Raw genomic sequence first — 19938 nt, forward strand, 5'->3', positions numbered from 1 at the left:
ACACAAAGTGTCGGAGACATATTGTTTTTGCTCCATTTCTTATTATGTCTCCGAACACAAAGTGTCGGAGACATATTGTTTTTGCTCCGTTTCTTATTATTCTTATTTTCTTCTTCTTCTTCTTTTTATTCCTCTTCTTTCCAGAGAAAATTGTCCGCTCGATTTTATGAAAGTGTTTCGACAGATCCACTTCAAACTTTGTGAGCTGATAGGGGGTCATGAGGAGGGGTGCAATCAACTTTCGAAATTTTCAAAATGGCCGCCTTTTCAAAATGGCGGCCAAAAAACGTCAAAAACTCAAGGTTGTCGTATTTCAACCAAATTTTATTTCTAGGGTAATTTGGTAACCCCGAGTTCATTCCCACCCTCAAAAAATTTTTTAGAGCCGCTATTTTCAAAATGGCTGCCTTATACCAAAATATTTGAAAATGTTAAAATCTCTACAACATTTGGTTTCTGAGGTAATTGGAGGGTCCACAGTTCATTTCTAGTATCAGTATTTCCTTCCAATCTGTTTTCAAATGTTTCAAAATGGCCGCCATTGAAGAAAATGGCGACCAAAAATCAAGTCCGTCGGATTTCAACCGCACTTAGTTTCTAGGTTTTTTTTTAGGATCCTGAGTGAATATCTGGCATCAAAAAGCATTTCTGACATGGGGAGGTATTCGGAGACATTTGTGTTGGCATCCCAACACAGTTATAGCTCGTTATTATTATTATTATTTTCTTCTTATTATTCTTATTATTCCTCTTCTTTAGTGAGAAATTTGTCCGACCGATTTTGTGAAAGTGCTTCAACAGATCCACTTCAAACTTTGTGAGCTGATAGGGGGTCACTAGGAGGGGTGCATTCAACTTTTCAAATTTTCAAAATGGCCGCCGTTTCAAGATGGCGGCCAAAAAACTTCAAAAACTCAAGGTTGTCGGATTTCAACGAAATTCAATTTCTAGGGTAATTTAGTGACCCCGAGTCCATTTCCACCATCAAATTTTTTTTTGAGCCGCCATTTTCAAAATGGCTGCCCATATACCGAAATATTTCAAAGTGTTGAAATCTTTACAACATTTGGGTTCTGGGATAAATTGAGGGTCCACAATTCATTTCTAGCATCAGTATTTCCTTCCAATCTATTTTCAAATGTTTCAAAATGACCGCCATTGAAGAAAATGGCGGCCAAATTACAAGTCCGTCGGACTTCAACCAAATTTAGTTTCTAAGGTTTTTAGAGGATCTTGAGTGCATCTCCGGTATCAAAAACCATTTCTGACATGGGGAGGTGTTCGGAGACATTTGTGTTGGCATCCCAACACAGTTATAGCTCGTTATTCTTATTTTCTTCTTATTTTTCCTCTTCTTTAGTGAGAAATTTGTCCGCTCGATTATATGAAAGTGCTTCCACAGATCCACTTCAAACTTTGTGAACTGATAGGGGGTCATTAGGAGGGGTGCAATCAACTTTTCAAATTTTCAAAATGGCCGCTGTTTTAAGATGGCGGCCAAAAAACATCAAAAACTCAAGGTTGTCGGCTTTCAACCAAATTCAATTTCTAGGGTAATTTAGTGACCCCAAGTCCATTTCTACCATCAAATTTTTTTTTGAGCCGCCATTTTCAAAATGGCCGCCATATACTGAAATATTTGAAAGTGTTAAAATATCTACAACATTTGGGTTCTGGGGTAAATAGAGGGTTCATAGTTCATTTCTAGCATCAGTATTCCCTTCCAATCTATTTTCAAATGTTTCAAAATGGCCGCCATTGAACAAAATGGCGGCCAAAAAACAAGTCCGTCGGATTTCAACCAAATTTAGTTTCTAGGGTTTTTGGAGGATCCTGAGTGCATATCTGGCATCAAAAAGCATTTCTGACATGGGAAGGTGTTCGGAGACATTTGTGTTGGCATCCCAACAGTTATAGTTCGTTATTATTCCTCTTCTTTAGTGAGAAATTTGTCCGCGCGATTTTCAACCAAATGCTATTTCTAAGGTAATTTAGTGACCCCAAGTCCATTTCCACCATCAAATTTTTTTTTTGAGCCGTCATTTTCAAAATGGCTGCCATATACCGAAATATTTCAATGTGTTAAAATATCTACAGCATTTGGGTTGTGGAGTAAATGGAGGGTCCACAATTCATTTCTAGCATCAGTATTCCCTTCCAATCTATTTCCAATTGTTTCAAAATGGCCGCCATTGAAGAAAATGACGGCCAAAAAACAAGTCCGTCGGATTTCAACCAAATTTAGTTTCTAGGGTTTTTGGAGGATCCTGAGTGCATATCTGGCATCAAAAAGCATTTTTGACATGGGGAGGTGTTCGGAGACATTTGTGTTGGCATCCCAACACAGTTATAGCTCGTTATTGTTCTTTTTCTAACCGATTTTGTGCACACGATTTCTCAAAAACGACTGGATAGATTTTCATGAAACTTTCAGGAAAGCTATAAAATAAGATTGTCTAGAACAGCTTTTTTAAGTGTTGCCAAAATCACTTCCGGTCGCAAGTTACAGCTAAATTTCCGTTTTCCAATTGACATTTTGTCCGGACGTTTCCTCATAAACGGTTAAAGATTGAGTCTTCAAACTTTCAGGGATGATAGATGGTGACTTGTAGCTTTGCAATAAGGTGTTATTATTGCCATCTGTCATTTCCGGCCGTCACCGAAAGTGAACAAAAGAAACGTCAAATTTCAAAATTATGCTTTTGAAACAAAACTTGCATAGATTAATTAGGTTTCTTTCGGCGTTTCAGAAAATTTTAGACTTTTTGGAAGTTTAACCAGCAACTTCCGGTTTTTAGAGAAAAACTTCAAAAAATGGTCTTTCTTTGTCCTCGTATATCTCGCTTATTTATCAATCATTTAATACGACATTTACAAATATTATTGACATCATCCATCTCAAGAGAACCCTGAACCACTATTTCAAAATTCACTTCTGGTCACAAGTTACAGCCGAATTTCTGTTTTTCAAATGGTATTTTATCCGGGCGCTTTCTCATAAACGGTTAAAGATTGAGTCTTCAAACTTTCAGGGATGATAGATGGTGACTTATAGCTGTGCAATAAGGTGTTATCATTGCCATACATCACTTTCGGCCGTCACCGGAAGTGAACAAAAGAAACGTCAAATTTCAAAATTATGCTTTTGAAACAAAACTTACATAGATTAATTAGGTTTCTTTCGGCGTTTCAGAGAATGTTAGACTTACCGGAAGTTTAACTAGCAACTTCCGGTTTTTAGAGAAAAACTTCAAAAAATTGTCTTTCTTTGTTCTCATACAGTTTATGTATATCTCGTTTATTTATCAACCTTTTAATACGATATTAACAGATATTATTGACATTATCAATCTCAAGAGAACACTGTAACACTATTTCAAAATCACTTCCGGTCACAAGTGACGGCCGAGTTTCTGTTTTTCAAATAGTATTTCTCCGGGCGTTTACTCATAAAGATTGAGTCTTCAAACTTTCAGGGATGATAGATGGTGGCTTGTAGCTGTTTAATAAGGTTTATCATTGTCATCCGTTTCTTCCGGAGGTCACCGGAAGTGAATAAAAGGAACGTCTAATTTAAAACTTATGCCTTTGAAACAAAATTTGCATAGATTAATCAGGTCTATTTCGGCGTTTCAAAAAATGTTAAACTTACCGGAAGTTTAACTAGCAAATTCCGGTTTTTAGAGAAAATCCTCAAAAAATTGGTTTTTCTTTGTCTTCTTATTTCTTGCGTATAAAGAGAGTTTTTTTAATACGATTTTCGCATATATTATAAACCTTATTCATCTTTATAGTACAATGAAATGCTTTTTCAATATTCACTTCCGCTCAGGAGATATGTCCAATTTCCGGTTTTTTACGAGATTTTTTGCAGACGTTTTTTTTAAAATAAACGATTGAAGATTGAATCGATCATGATTCTTTGAGGGATAAACAATGCTGACATGTAGATCTGATCTATGTTTTCAAATCTTGTCGTCATCCACCGTTAGTATTTGAAAATATGCACTTTTTAAATTACTTTTTTTTCATTTCTAAATGTTCATCATTCAGTCTAAAAAAGTGTTTCAAATCATACCATTTCCACCGGAAGTAGATTCTTCAACCGGAAGTTGTTCTAAAAACTGAGCATTTTTATTTTACACCCACAAGAATGATTCCTGAAAGATCAATGTTGAATTTTAAGTCGTTTTATGGATTTCCGATGTACGGAAACTGAATGAAATTGAACTGGAAGTTATCGAAAACTGATAAATTTCATATCTCACGTGTTTTTCGTTCTCTGTTTTATGAAAAATATGTGCCCATTGGTTTCATCTATACTCGTTTTTTTACGAATCGAATTGTCCCAGTGAAGATCTTATTTTATCCCAATTAATGCCTTCTCTCGTCAGAAATCGGACGGAAGACCTCTTCTAGTTATTATTATTATTTTTTCTCTTGATTTCTCAGAGATGGCTGGATGGATTTTCTTGAAATTTTCAGGGATAATAGAGAATGAAAATACCTTGAACAAGGTATTCCATTTTTTCAAAATTCACTTCCGGTCGGCAAATATGGCTTATTAGCTGTTTTCGTTGTCCAGCGTTTTTCTCAGAAACGGTAAAAGATAGAGTCACCAAATTTTCAGAGTTGATAGATCTCACTTTGTAGGCGTGCAGCTGGGGGTTCAGAATGTCGGCCGTCACTTCCGGTCGTCACCGGAAGTGATAAAATGAATGAAAAATTAAAGTTGTAGCTGTTGAATCAAACTCTTTACCACTTTATTAGGTGTCTTTTGGAGTATTGAAAACCGTTGACTCCACCAGAAGTCGAAACGTCGACTTCCGGTAATTAAGGAAAAACTTTTCAAATTCTCCTTTTTCAATGCCTTAAATCTCGTTTACTAAACAAGTGTTTGACTTGTATTTAAAATATGTTGTATAGACTATAAATGTTTAGAGTAATATAAAATATTTTTTGAAAATTCACTTCGGGTCGTGAGATAGGGGGTGGACAAATTCAAACCTTGTTTTTTCAGTTTCTCAATAATAAATATATATAGACGCTTGAAAGTTGTAGGGTTGATCAACTAACATTAGTCCATTGTACACATACTTTCAATTTTTTTGTACGTCACTTCCGCTCTATATGATCAATCACTGTTTGTAAGCATGCAATAGGATGTTGAGCATATCGACCGTCACTTCCTGTCGTCACCGGAAGTGATTGAAATAATCGTAAATTTCAAAATCTTTCTTTTAATTTGAAACCTTTACTAGTTTATTAAGTCTCTTTCAAAGTGTCAAAAGAATATTGACCCCGTCGGTAGTCAAAACGACTACTTCCGGTTTCTTGATAAAATACTTTTTTACTTTTCGTCTCTTTGTCCCCATAAATCTCGCTTATATTTGAAGTGTTTCAATTTTGTTTTTCAAAATTGACTTCCGGTCGGTAGTAACCTACTACTTTTTCTTTCTTTAGTCTACTTCTTTTTGTTGAGAACTCTTTCAGATAGAGACGTGAAATTTTCAGGGAATATAGACAGTAAAGAGCCGCTATTTGCCCAACTATCTATTTTGTATTGCTTGTAGGAGTTATGAGATTGATCACTGTTCGTTATCTTCACCTTGCATAGGAAAACACATCTTAATAGTACTACCGGTCGTCACCGGAAGTTACGAGAAATGAGTAAAAAATTCGATAATACACTTCTCATTTATTGTTAAGATACATTCTCTGATATATTTGAATGGTTTTCGTAGGAACAGAAAGCTCTCTACCGGAAGTGATCAAACGGAAGACCTACTCATTACTAGTAATGAGTGTCTAGTTCTTTTTTTTCACTGACGATTTCTCAGAGATGACTGGATGGAATTTCTTGAAATTTTCAAGGATGATCAGGTCTTCCAACAGTCTGTTGGAATTCCCATGGGCACGAATTGTGCTCCTTTGTTAGCTGACCTGTTTTTATATTCATATGAAGCAGAATTTATTCAAAAACTTCTACGTGAGAAGAAAAAATCTCTCGCTGTGACCTTCAATTCGACTTTTAGATATATCGATGACGTTTTGTCTATTAACAATGATAGCTTTCATTCATATGTCGATTTGATATATCCCTGTGAGCTCGAAATAAAGGACACCACAGATTCGTCCACTTCTGTTTCATACTTAGATATTTTATTGAAAGTAGACATTAACAGCAAACTAACAACTCAACTGTATGACAAACGGGATGATTTCAGCTTCTCCATCGTCAACTTCCCACATTTATGTAGCAATATTCCACTATTACCTGCATATGGTGTTTATATATCTCAACTGATTCGATATGCAAGAGCTTGTTCTGGGTATAGTCAGTTTTTAAATCGAGGTAAGCTACTGACAAACAAGTTGATGGTACAGGGATTTCAACAGTCTCGATTGAAGTCAGCATTTCGCAAATTCTATGGTCGTTATAACGATCTAGTTCGTCAATACAACCTCGCATTGGGTCAAATGCTGTCTGACGTGTTTCATACCCATTGTTAAGCCGTTCTTGGCACACTGATTTTGACTGCGGATAACTCCGTTTACCTGATCAGGATATGGGGCTCACGGCGGGTGTGACCGGTCAACAGGGGATGCTTACTCCTCCTAGGCACCTGATCCCACCTCTGGTGTGTCCAGGGGTCCGTGTTTGCCCAACTATCTATTTTGTATTGCTTGTAGGAGTTATGAGATTGATCACTGTTCGTTATCTTCACCTTGCAGAGAATAAAAATACCTCCAGATAGTTTTTCATTTTTTCGAAATTCACTTCCGTTCGTAAGATATGTCAGATTTCCGTTTTTTTTTCAAAAAATATTTTGTCCGCGTGAGATCTCAAAGCCGGTAAAAGATTAAGATACCAAACTTACAGGAGTGATAGACCTTAAGGAGTAAGCGAGCCAGTTTGGGTTAAGAACGTCTGCCATCATTTATTGTCGTCACCGGAAGTGATCAAAGAAATCGAAAATTTCAACTTTTCTTTTTTATATAAAAACTTGCATAACTTTATTGCATCTCTTTTTGCAGTTTTGAAATATGTAAGTCCCACAGGAAACAAAAACGACAACTTCCGGTTTATAACAGAAAATCGAAATAAATTGGATGTTTTTATTTCCCATAAATCTCGTTTGTGAATGAAGTATTTGAAATAATTTTCAAATATGCTACTTACACTGACAATATCTAGAGTAACGTCAAATATCTTTGTAAAATCTACTTCCGGTCGCGCTATTTCCTGTCCTCAAAATGCGATTTTGTTTACGAAATTGCTCAGCAACAGTAAGCAAGTGAGGTCTAAATCTTTCAGGACTGATAGTCACTCCTCAGCTCCTTTGCATCATGTGAAAATCGTATATCATTGTCATTTCCGGTCGCGGCAGGAAATGATGTAAAAATTGAATTTTTCAAGTTTTTTTTAATTTCTACAGATATTTCGACCAATATCTCAAACATGGGTATTTTTGACGAAAGTTAAAAGTATGATTAGTTGAGAATTATTAAGGTGTAGAATGAAATATTTATTCGATTGGAGCTCTTCCGGTCATGACCGGTAGTGAATAAAGACAACAGGAAAGTAATTCGGAAAATAAGACTTTTCACTTTTTAAATAGTTTCCCCTTTTTTTGTCGAAACGATTTATCAGAGATGGCAGGATATTTTCTTTTCAGTCGTTAATTATGTCCAATACATTTCACAAAACTGGAAGCGAATTTGACTTAAGCAATCTGAACTGCAGTTTATTTCCAATACTGATGGCCTTAATATCAACGGATAATGTGGGGCGAAAATGAACATTCAATTGTACTGAATGGCTTTTGAACTTCCAATCTCGACAGGAAGTAGTATAACGGAATACCTACTCATTACTAGTAACGAGTTTCTAGTTATTATTCTTTTTCTCCGGTACGTTTTTGTCCGGTAGTGTTCTCAGAAACTAGAAAAAGGATCGATATGAAACTCTCCAGGATGATAGTATAGCGTTTGTAGATGTGCAGAACGATAGTTATTTTGTCTGAACGTGCACTGCAATTTTGGTACCAAAAAATGGAAAATCAGAATATTACAGGGATCGATATGAAGCCTAAATAGGATGATAGTATATCATTTGTAAATATGAAACATTATATTTATTTTGTCTGCACGCGCGTGCATGCGCATGCATTACAAAATTTGAACACTAACTTTGGAATCAGTGTAACTTTTTTGTTGTTCATTGAAATGATTTGATATTCATATCATAGGTAGACATTGAGACCCTTATCTGATTTGCAAGGCCAAAATTACCAATTTGCACGCGCATGCACCTGCGCTTCTTTTTGATTGGATAATACTAAAACAATTGTAACTATCTTATTTATGAAGCGAATGAGTTGATATTCACAATATAGGTAAACAATAGGTGTATCTGTATATCAGTGTAAAAAACAAAGTCAATGCACACGTGTATGCGCGTGAATCATTTTTCAAATGTTCAATTTTTAAAGGACGATCACTTTTTTGTTTTTCATCACATTCTATTGATATTAGGGTTTAAGATGTGTCTTGATACTACTTGCAAATAGCTGTGGTTAAAATAACTGCTCAGGACGTGAATGCACGTGTGCTGCATTCTATTTGGACGATTTTAAAATCGCTATAACTTCCTTATATTTGATGGAAACGTTATGAAATCCATACTGTGGATATATGATACAAATGCCTGTTGAATGACATCAACAGAAGTGCGGAATCATACACGTATGCGCGTGTATGTACGTGCAATGCTTTTTTTTCATTTCTTGGTACTGAAATGACCATATTGAACGTACTACATGTAATTAAAGGCTAAAATAAAATGATTTTTTGCTATAGGTTTACAATGACATCGCTTTTTAATAGGGGGAGGTTTGGGGAACATATGTAACGGTCACCGTTACAATTAGAACTAGTTCTTCCAACTTTTGTTATATATCTATAGATGTTTACTTTTTCATGCAATATATCATCCAAAACTTTCATATCTGAATCTCTGATATACATAGTACAATAGATTGGACTTTTCCCCCAAACAATAATTGCCATCTTCCATGTACTGTTGAATACATCCGTGTCGTTTCTATTTATATCTACAGGAAATGACGCACCTTGTCTCAATATAGGTGGTACCTGTCAAGATGATGACCAGTGTTGCTCAGGAAGTTACATATCGGGGTTATGTTCCGGGGGAGCCGATAGACGATGTTGTTCAGGTAACTACTAATTAGCGTGTTAGTCCAATACTTCCAGTTTCAGGTATATATCTATATATATTTAACTTGTTGGTACAATATTTCATCTGAAACTTTTATTTCTGAATCTCTGATAAACCTAATACAAAATATTGAAGTTTTTCCAGAAAAGTTACAGCGATCTTTCTTAGACTGTGTACTACATCCATGTCGTTTCTATTTATATCTACAGGAAATGACGCACCATGTCTCGATATCGGTGGTACCTGTCAAGATGACGACCAGTATTGCTCCGGAAGTTATGTATCGTGGTTATGTTCCGGGGGAGCCAATAGACGATGTTGTTCAGGTATCGTAAGAACTTTATGATATTTTTATTCGGGGCTTAAATGCACCATATTTACCGCATGGTTTTATGAACATGAAGAGTTTGAATAACCCCTGCTATTCGTGATTTTTATGCAGCGCCTTATATTTTCTTCTTCTTTGCTGGCGTTCGTGCCAAGAAAACTACGCTGTGGCAAAAATTGGGTTATCTGTTTTGACAGGCGTCCTTATGACTCAATCTTCCCTACTCGGTTATTTCCGTAACAGCAACTAAATCAAGACCTTTATAGTCTGTCACTACGTGCACAAAAAGAAAAATATTAGAATACAGCCATCAGTTACGATATAAAACACAGGCTTCGGACTGATCGCAGTACCTCAAAAGTAGAGCGTTCGCTTCGCAACCGAGATGTTGCGAGTTTGATCCCTACTCGTGTCATGGCCGATCAAACCTAAGACGTTAAAATAAGTAGTGATTGCTCCTTTACCAAACACTCGGCATTTGGAAGAGAGAATCACAGTTCTTTCCGATATGACCTTAAAAACGGAGGTTCCGTATCGCGGAAGGCGTTGGCACGATAAAGAACCCTCGTTGCTACTGTCCTAAGCGCTAGACATAGGTCTAAATTTGTGATGCTTCACCTACAGCTAGTGACGTCTTCATATGAATGAAAATTCTCGACGGGACGTAAAGCAAACAAAACAAACGAGGTTCGGGAGTTAAAAACAAATGTAGCTGAGATGTCATCCATAGGGAAGTTACTCTACCACTATCGATTTCTACGCTGTGCGCCTTTTACTTGTGTGTTATTTACTTTGAGAAACCAAAAATTGACGTTTTATGAAAATTAATCTTGAAAATAACACATTATACAAGGATTGGTTTGTAGCCTTTTAACCTTTTAACCTTTTCCATATGAAAAACAACATTGATTCAATGCAATGTTTACGCTCCATCCACGTCCGAGTCTTCCTGAAAGCTTCGGTCGTCTTGTGTAGAATGATGAATGCGTGCATGAATTTTGGGAAGAAATTCGAAGATGAGCCCAAGACAGTTAGTTTGAGCACGAGGGATAGTCCATTGGACCGCGCACGAATACGTGCTGTTATCTCTAACGAGGTTTATATTCACAGTAAACTGCGTGTTCAGCTGTTGAGGTACAGAAACATTTATGTATCTAAAACTTTACATCCATAAATTTATATTCTAAATTCAATGAAAACGAAAAATACATTCCGCTATCATGCGATATATCGCTTGGAAATACTTGGAAATCGTTTTCCAAGTAGACCAAACGTGTTTTGAAGAAAACATATTCAGTATCAAAATGCATTAAAGTTACATATGGTGTGGTAATTTGAATGTATGTTGAAGAGTTTGAAGATATTTTTACTTTGGTACGTTTTGTACTTTAATATATTTCCATTAGACGTTTATAGTCAGTTTTTTCTTTCTCTGAGACAGCGGCCATCACGCAGCATTGAATGGATTTGCATTTAAAACAAACATCAGATCTGGGGAAGGAGTTTTATCTAAAGGAAGAAATAAATTGTTGACAGTCCAATCCTTCTGCTTTACACATATAGTTACAACTTTATAATGCGGACAGATCTAAATCGTTAAAACAGGTAGTGACAGTTCCATCGCCAAACGCTCGGCATCAGGTGTGAATGTCACGGGTCCTCGGAGAAGACCTTAAAAACGGATGTCCCGTGTCACAGTAGGTGTGGCATTCTAATGAACCCTCCCTTCTCAATGGCTGTAAGGGCCGAGCAAAGGTCTAAATTTGAAGCCCTTCGCCGGTCCTGGGTAAAAAAATGAATGAAAAAGTTTTGAGAGAGGTTAAACGAGATACAATCAATCAATCAATATAATGCTGACAAAGGGTTTGGATTGTATATTCGACATAGGATACTGCAGGTTGATTGTTTGATTCACTTTATTTACGTCTGGTCGAGAATTGTTCACTCATAATGAGACGTCAAGTGCCTTTGATTAACGGTCAGAGCCGTAGCAATGAGGGTTCTTTATCGTGCCAACGCCTGTCGCGACACGGGACCTCCGTTTTTATTGTCATATTGTGATTCTCACTTCTAAATGCCGAATGTTTGTCGAAGTAGCAATCACTACCTATTTTATCGTCTTATTTTTGTGGGGTTCGAACTCACACCCCCCCCCCCAGTTTCAAAGCCAACGCTCTACCATTGAGCTACCACGATCGGTGTAGGTAGTGACAATCCATATTCTTCACCGTTCGAAAATAAAACGACGTGTTTCGGTTTTCAAACTTTGTTGCCATATGACCTGGAAACTGCGCCGTGAAGTTTCATGTGTGTTACTGAATTCTTCACTTTCTTCAAACCGATATCATGCACAACTTTACATACTACTAAGACGGTCCTTATTGGTAGCGATCATTTCAGGTCATTTTTACACGCAAAGTTATTTATTTTTAAATGAAAGCAAGATCTATTTAGTGACCCTAATTTTTTTTCTCGGATTTTGACATTTGGACAAAATATTTTGGCTTGTCCACAATACTAGTAAACATCTTCCTCCACCTCACCTCCCTTTGAAAAACGATGCTACGTGCCTTGATGGTAAATCATAAGTAATAATCTCTCTATAATGTAAAACTTATACGGTACCAATTTTGATGCACCAGATGCGCATTTCGACAAATAATGTCTCTTCAGTGATGCTCAACCGAAATGTTTGAAATCCGAAATAACTATGAAGCTTTAGAGCTAAATATAGCCAAAAACAGCGTGCCAAAAAAAGTGGAGCCAAATTCGTCCAAGGATAAGAGCTATGCATGAGGGTGATAATCCTTAATTTTGAAATGAATTTCTAAATTTTATAACAGCAATTAAATATACATCCGTATTTTCAAGCTAGTAACGAAGTACTTAGCTACTGGGCTGTAGAGACCCTCGCGGACTAACAGTCCACCAGCAGAGGCCTCGACCCAGGGGTCATAATATATAACTTATACGGTACCAATTTTGATGCACCAGATGCGCATTTCGACAAATAATGTCTCTTCAGTGATGCTCAACCGAAATGTTTGAAATTCGAAATAACTATGAAGCTTTAAAGCTAAATATAGCCAAAAACAGCGTGCCAAAAAAGTGGAGCCAAATTCGTCCAAGGATAAGAGCTATGCATGAGGGTGATAATCCTTAATTTTGAAATGAATTTCTAAATTTTATAACAGCAATTAAATATACATCCGTATTTTCAAGCTAGTAACGAAGTACTTAGCTACTGGGCTGTAGAGACCCTCGCGGACTAACAGTCCACCAGCAGAGGCCTCGACCCAGGGGTCATAATATATAACTTATACGGTACCAATTTTGATGCACCAGATGCGCATTTCGACAAATAATGTCTCTTCAGTGATGCTCAACCGAAATGTTTGAAATTCGAAATAACTATGAAGCTTTAGAGCTAAATATAGCCAAAAACAGCGTGCCAAAAAAAGTGGAGCCAAATTCGTCCAACGATAAGAGCTATGCATGAGGGTGATAATCCTTAATTTTGAAATGAATTTCTAAATTTCATAACAGCAATTAAATATACATCCGTATTTTCAAGCTAGTAAGTCAATACTAGAAACAATGTGCATTAAAATAATTAAAACATATCGGTATGACTCAACATACACACATTGAGTGGTGTCTATCATTTTTATTTAAAAACCTATAAGAATTTATTAGACTGTGTGATCATTTCTTCCCATTCAAGGAAATTAATAGCATAATATCTAACACGAACTCAGGCACATTTAGATTCTATGTTGGAACTGTCATGTGATTGTTTATATAACTAATGTACCCACGATGTAAGCAAATGCAACCCACAGACAAAGATTTGTTTTCTTTTACGCAACCACAATTTCGACGTTTCAGATTCAGGAACTTTGACACCGTTTTCTGTGAATTGTGACGTCGAAAGATAAGGGTCCATTTCTCATGACGCAATTCAAATTATTTTTCGTTTTTGTGTAAACGTGGTGTATTGATATTTCATTATGACTGGACAAAGGAGTTCAGAAGAAACAAAATATTCTATAAAAACAGCTGTTATGCATTCCCAAGGCTATGAATACTAGAGATATACATGTATCTTTTTAAAAAATATCACGACCTATATGTATGTGTGTGTATGTATTTTATCATACAAAATCAATCATGCATGCATTGAAGACGATTCTTTATACCGAGCAAATCTCGGACGGCCGAAGGCCCGTCCGCGAAGCAAGGCTCTAAAGGTAACACGTATGTAAACGAAAAAATGAGAAAATCAGCAAATGAATAGAGATAATCTCTACACTTGTTCACTGAAAATTTTGTGATCCATATGGGCGGCGCCATATTGCTTTGTTAATTAGTTGCTTCTAGAGTTATTCGTGTTTTAATTTTGAATGCCAAAATATTTTAACCATTCATCAAATACAAAAACAGTAATACGACTAAATATATGAATAAGTTCATGAGCTTCTTTAAATAAGCATATACGATAGACTTACGGTTACTTTTTTGCAATTTTGAATTTATTGGTTAATTTTCGTTTAGTTTTAACGGGCTTTTTAATTGCAAACGGGATGCATGGTTGTTTATAATTGTTTGCTCTGAAAGAGAAAAAAGTCGAGACTAAGTGTGACGTCACAATTCACGGTATGCGTCGCCTTGTGTTTCATTTCCTGCGTTAAATGAATAGACGAATCATGTAGAACAGTTATGCCCATATATCCCCCTTTAATATTGAGATGTTACTGGGAGTTTAATGCAAGGAATATTTCATAAAAAATATATTTTTTTAAATGAATCATAATCTACGGTACTTAACGGAATTATGATTATCACTTGGGACACGCCAATGACCATTTCATGCTTCGCTCGGTCCAACGGTCACACCGTAGTTAGTGACCTGATACGAAAAAATACATGGTATGAAAAGAAACCCCGTATGGAGCGAGACGAGGCCTAGCCCGATACAGGTGTTCTAACTGTATATGTGGGGGGTTTATATCATACAACTTAGTCTGCCCGAATCGCTTCGCCATTTTGTCACGACTGCAAGTCCAACGCGACAATAAATTACTTGCTCAATACGGATTTTTCTCGCATGATACGGGTTTTTTTCACGGCGTCATGTGAACAAGATTTGACCAATTAGATTTCAGCAGTTTCGTCTGAGGCGTGATTAAAGTCTTAACTATATCTATAGCTAGTGATTTTTCTTACTAACATTCTGTATTGTAACATATGTTTATTGTATTAATTAGAATGTTATTCCTAATACTTCCAGCTTCAGGAATATATCTATACATCTTTTACTTTTTCACCTTTTTATGTTGTTTACATCTCTCAACTGATTCGATACGTAAGAACTTGTTCTGCTTATGGTCAGTTTTTGAATCGAAGCAGGCTACTGACACACAAGTCGATGGCGCAGTGGTTCCAACAGTCTGGTTTAAAGTCAGCATTTCGCAAATTTTATGGTCGTTATAACGATCTAATTTGCCAATAAAACCTATCAATGGATTAATTGCTGTCTGACGTGGTTCATGCCGATTGTTAGGCCGGTCTTGGCACACTGATTTTGACTACGAATAACTCCGTTTACCTGATAAAGATATGGGGCTCACAGCGGGCGGGACCGATTGCCAGGGGATGCTTACTCCTCCTAGACACATGATTCACCTCTGGTATATCCAGGGGTATGTGTTTACCCAGCTCTCTGTTTTATATTGCTTGTAGGAGTTATGAGATTTACCACTATTAGTTATCTTCACCTTTCATCTGATTTTTTATTTCTGAATCTCTGATAAACATAATACAAAATATTGGAGTTTTTCCCCAAACAGTTATTTGTGATCTTCCATTTACTGTGTACTACTTCCATGTTGTTCCTATTTACAGGCTGTATACCTACAGGAAGTGACGCACCTTGTCTTCATATCGGTGGTACCTGTCAAGATGACAATCTATATTGTTCCGGAAGTTACGTATCGGGGTTATGTTCCGGGGGGGTCAATAGACGATGTTGTTCAGGTATCGTAAGAATTTTATGATATTTTCATTCAAGGCTGTACTACACCATATTTACCGCATCATTTTGAGTATATTTAGTAGTTCAAATAACGCCTGCTTTTAGTGGTTTTCATACAGCACCTCAATTTATTTTTTTTATTGTTTTTTCTTCTTCTTTGCTGGCGTTGGTGCTAGGAAAACTACGCCGTGACAAAAAATAGGTTATCTATTTTGACAAGATTTCATGAATCAATCTTCCAGTCCCTGAAACGTTATACTTTACCATTTTTCCGTTTGCTCACCGTGTATTCACCGTGTGCTCTCTGTTTACAGTTTTGTATTCTACTCTTGTTTACCGTTCACTAAGCGTTCACCGTGCGCTCAATGCGTGCTTTCGCCGCTTGTTCAGCGTTTAGTTTTTTGTCTTTGCATTGTCATTCGGAACACCGAAGTGAAAGGATTGATCTTGATAAAGAGGCGAAAATTAAAAAAACAAAAAAAAAACCCCATATACACACGATTTCGCATTATCAAATTCGGGCAAACACACGTTTCGTAATTATCATTATTATGAACTTAATCTTAGACAAGTCAATTCCCCCATTTTTAAATTGAAAAGACAACCATGCCACACTTTAATGTACATGCATGCCTAAATGTTATTTTCCACTGTTTTGACAAGGATTTTACGCCTATATCTATAGAAGACATTGTGAATAAATGCATTTACTGCTTTCGCCAAATTTGAACCCTTTGTATCATTTATCTCTCATACAATACTGTAATTGTTTTTCTCTAACGTTTCTTTTTCGGATTGAGCATCACTGAAGAGACATTATGTGTCGAAATGTGCATCTGCTGCATCAAAATTGGTACCGTATAAGTTTTACATACATGTAGTTTATCATGGAAAGGTCAAGATTTCTAAATATTATAGAATATGATTCGAAAACTGCATTTCCCCCTACTTTTCCATGTATAAATGTATCTGTACATATAATGCTATACACATAAAATTGTCATTATGGATCGGGTATTGACCTGAAAGAAATGCGCACGTTAACTCTGGATTCCTGCCTACATTTTCAGCTCGTAATTTTTAAAAAGCTTTGCAATTTTGATAATGAGGTTTTTTAATGCATTTAAATGCTTAATGAAATGAATAAATAGCTATTTAATTTGTCAAATTACTTTATATTATAGAGTAAAAAAAATCAATAATCTTCATTTTTCATAGTTTAACTTCATTTGCATTGATCAATTTCATAAATTTTATGCACAATACTTCAATTGCACAAAGAAAGAACACTTTTGATTTTTCAGATTTATGAAATGTCGCTATAGTTAGAATTATGGGACTTGAGTTTTTACTTTAATATCGATAAAATAACAGACCTTTCTACGACACATATTGACTTGAAATTACTTGAGAATATTTCCACAGAAATTAAAGCTAATGATCAGATTAGAACAAAGAAGACCTCTTTCGATTTTCACATTCATTGCTTTATCATTACGGTGGTTTAGTACTGACAATATTGAATTACAGGTCCGGACAGTGGAATGTGTTCTAACGTCAAAGTGTACTCCCGCGCCAGTTGGGGCGCCAAATCTCCAACACAAGTGAGCATTATGCACACCCCAGTCAGTCTCTTCTTCGTCTATCCCACAGTAGGACTTGCCTGTCACGATTTCACTTCCTGTACAACACAAATGCGTAATATCCAGAAATATCACATGGCTACAAGAGGTAAAGAGGTCGACAAGACAAGAGTGTATATATATATATATATATATATATATATATATATATATATATATAATGGAATCTATTCAGAATACGGCATTTTTTATTTTAACATATCGTGTATCGTGAGAAAATGAAGTGGATACTTGAACGAAGTAAATTAAGAAATTGCATTAACTGTTCGCTATCTCCAAAACAAAAATATCAATTCTTTTTAAGGCTGGTCAGACATCGGATACAGCTTCCTTGTTGGTGAGGACGGTGCTGTCTATGAAGGCCGCGGTTGGAATCACGTGGGAGCACACACCCAAGGCTACAACAGCCGGGGACTTGGCGTCGGCGTCATGGGGGATTTCATGCAGAGAAAACCAAATAACGCAGCCTTAAATGCAATCAAAAACCTGATACAATGCGGTATTAACCACGGTTACGTCACCTCTGGTTACAGTCTCTATGGACACCGTGATGTCGGTACCAGTAAATGTCCAGGAGATTATCTGTATAATGAAATAAGAACGTGGTCACATTACAACACCCAAGCACCACAAAAGTGATGAATGCTATGTAATGAAAGCAGTAACTGCGAAAAATATAAATATCATGGAAATATATTCTTCTGTTTTATTTCTAGAATTCTATTCATGGAAGAAAGGATGTAAGGAAGTTTTACGTTTTACTCCTGAAGAGACGTCGCCATAATGAGATAAATTTCCATGCATTTAGATATATACAAAACGCTCTAGGCATTGATCGTGGAGAGGCCTATTGTAATTGTGAACCATGAAATATTTATCAGAGTAACTTCCACTTCATCTCCTAATCCATTCTCTTATTTGACCTTTACATAAAAGGTCATGTCAAAGTTCATCAAAAATGACACGTGACGCACTGTCTTATGGTGTACCCACAAACCAAACATCAAAGGCCTATCTTAAAAGAGGAAAACGTTATGGTCCGGACAAAAATTACCTTTACAATAAAGGTCAAGGTTAAAGGTAATCAAAAATGACAAGTGACACACTGTCTTATCATGGAATTTTATATATTAAAACACTTTGTCTCCCCTCTGAAAAGGGGAGTCATAATAAGGCATTTGTGTCTTTATAACGATTTATTATTAGCATGATTTATTAATGAATGAATTCTGCCAGACAAACAAGTCGATGGTGCAGGGGTTTCGACAGTCTCGTTTAAAGTTAGCATTTCGAAATTTTATGGTCGTTATAACAATGTATTTTGCCAATACAACCTATCATTGGGTCAAATGCTGTCTGATTTGTTTCATACCAATTGTTAGGCGGTTCACGACACACTGATTTTGACAACGTAGAACTCCAATTACCTAATCAAGATACAGTGCCTTCGGCGGGTTTAACCGGTCGACAGGGGGATGCTTACTCTTCATAGGCACCTGATCCCACCTCTGGTATATCCAGGAGCTCGTGTTTGCCCAATGTTGTATTTTATATTGCTTATATGATATATGAGATCCATATGAGTGAAACATTCTCGGGAGGGACGTTAACCAAGAGATATGAGATTGATCACTGTTCCTTTCATAAGAAAGTCAGCTGGTAACGGAGCATAGTTCATGACCATAGGAATTCCAACAGACTATTGGAAGACCTGATCTCGAACGACTACCCAGATATTGCCAACGAGGAACCAAAGCATCTTTTAATTGTAAAATTTAATTGACTTTTGCGTGGAATCAGAATGGTATTTAACAAGTAATTTCTTGGACAAGATTTCCGAATAAACCTTTTATTGTTTAAATCAGTTGTGCGTGAAGTCAAAAACTCCAAATTTTACTTTATTGACCTGAATGGTGATGGGAAATCTCTCTACGTTGAACGTTGTTTTGGGAGGGTTGTGTTTTTTTTTTTTTTTTTTTTTTTTTTTTTTTTTTTTTTTTTTTTTTTTTTTTGCTGTTGATTTTGAAAAAAGGTTTTGTGATTTCGAACGTACTAAAAGTTCTCCAGTATTGCTAAAAATCCATATTAGTACTAATTATCTTAAACAGTGACCAGATAACACACTTAACAGTAATGTCTGTTTTGTCCAAAATTGAAACCTGTCAATTCATTTGTGACTCTAAAATTCGACTTGAAAACTCTCAGAACAAACGTGCGAAAGATTACCTGAAATCCGAAATAGAGAGACTGTCAAAGGGTGACGAGGAGGTTGTTGTCCACGTAGACTTATCCCGAATACGAATTAAAGAACTTCGAGATCTATATAAATGGCTTATTAAATAGCTATTCCACAAATTTAAAACCAAAAAATGTATGTAAAAACAATTCTATTGAAGAGCTAAACTTAGTTAAAAACAAATGAATTTTCATCGGTCATTGCTGAGTAAATATGCAAATCATACTAGTTATGAACGTTTATCAGCAGGTTTGGGATCAAAGAGAGATAACTCAAATTTGTTTTTAAACTAAAATACTCTGGTTTAGAAGCAAAGAGTTATCTGTCCTTATTGTATATGTATAATCTTTTCCAATAGATGTTCATATAGCAGTGTAAGAATGGTCCAGTTTTGTTGATTCTAAATCCTAATTACTTTAAATACTCCATTTTGTAAACTTAGAATATCTCCTTCCC

At 36.1% G+C, this 19938-nt stretch overlaps 1 protein-coding gene across 4 annotated transcripts in view; it reads left to right on the top strand.

The window, feature by feature from the left end:
- LOC125659583 (neurogenic locus Notch protein-like) overlaps positions 1-19938 on the top strand; it is a 63830-nt gene that overhangs the window by 22017 nt on the left and 21875 nt on the right. For 2 of the 4 annotated variants that reach the window (XM_056150501.1, XM_056150502.1), the window contains exons 8-10: positions 9123-9239; positions 9451-9567; positions 15474-15605. In XM_056150501.1, coding sequence (XP_056006476.1) covers positions 9123-9239; positions 9451-9567; positions 15474-15605 — 366 coding nt within the window. Of the gene's footprint in view, positions 1-9122; positions 9240-9450; positions 9568-15473; positions 15606-17133; positions 17335-17550; positions 17939-19938 lie in introns of those variants that run through there. The other 2 variants (XM_056150504.1, XM_056150503.1) reach the window with 2 other exon arrangements.

The sequence above is a fragment of the Ostrea edulis genome, chromosome 9 (genome assembly GCF_947568905.1).
Source record: "Ostrea edulis chromosome 9, xbOstEdul1.1, whole genome shotgun sequence".
Taxonomy (NCBI): Eukaryota; Metazoa; Mollusca; class Bivalvia; order Ostreida; family Ostreidae; genus Ostrea; species Ostrea edulis.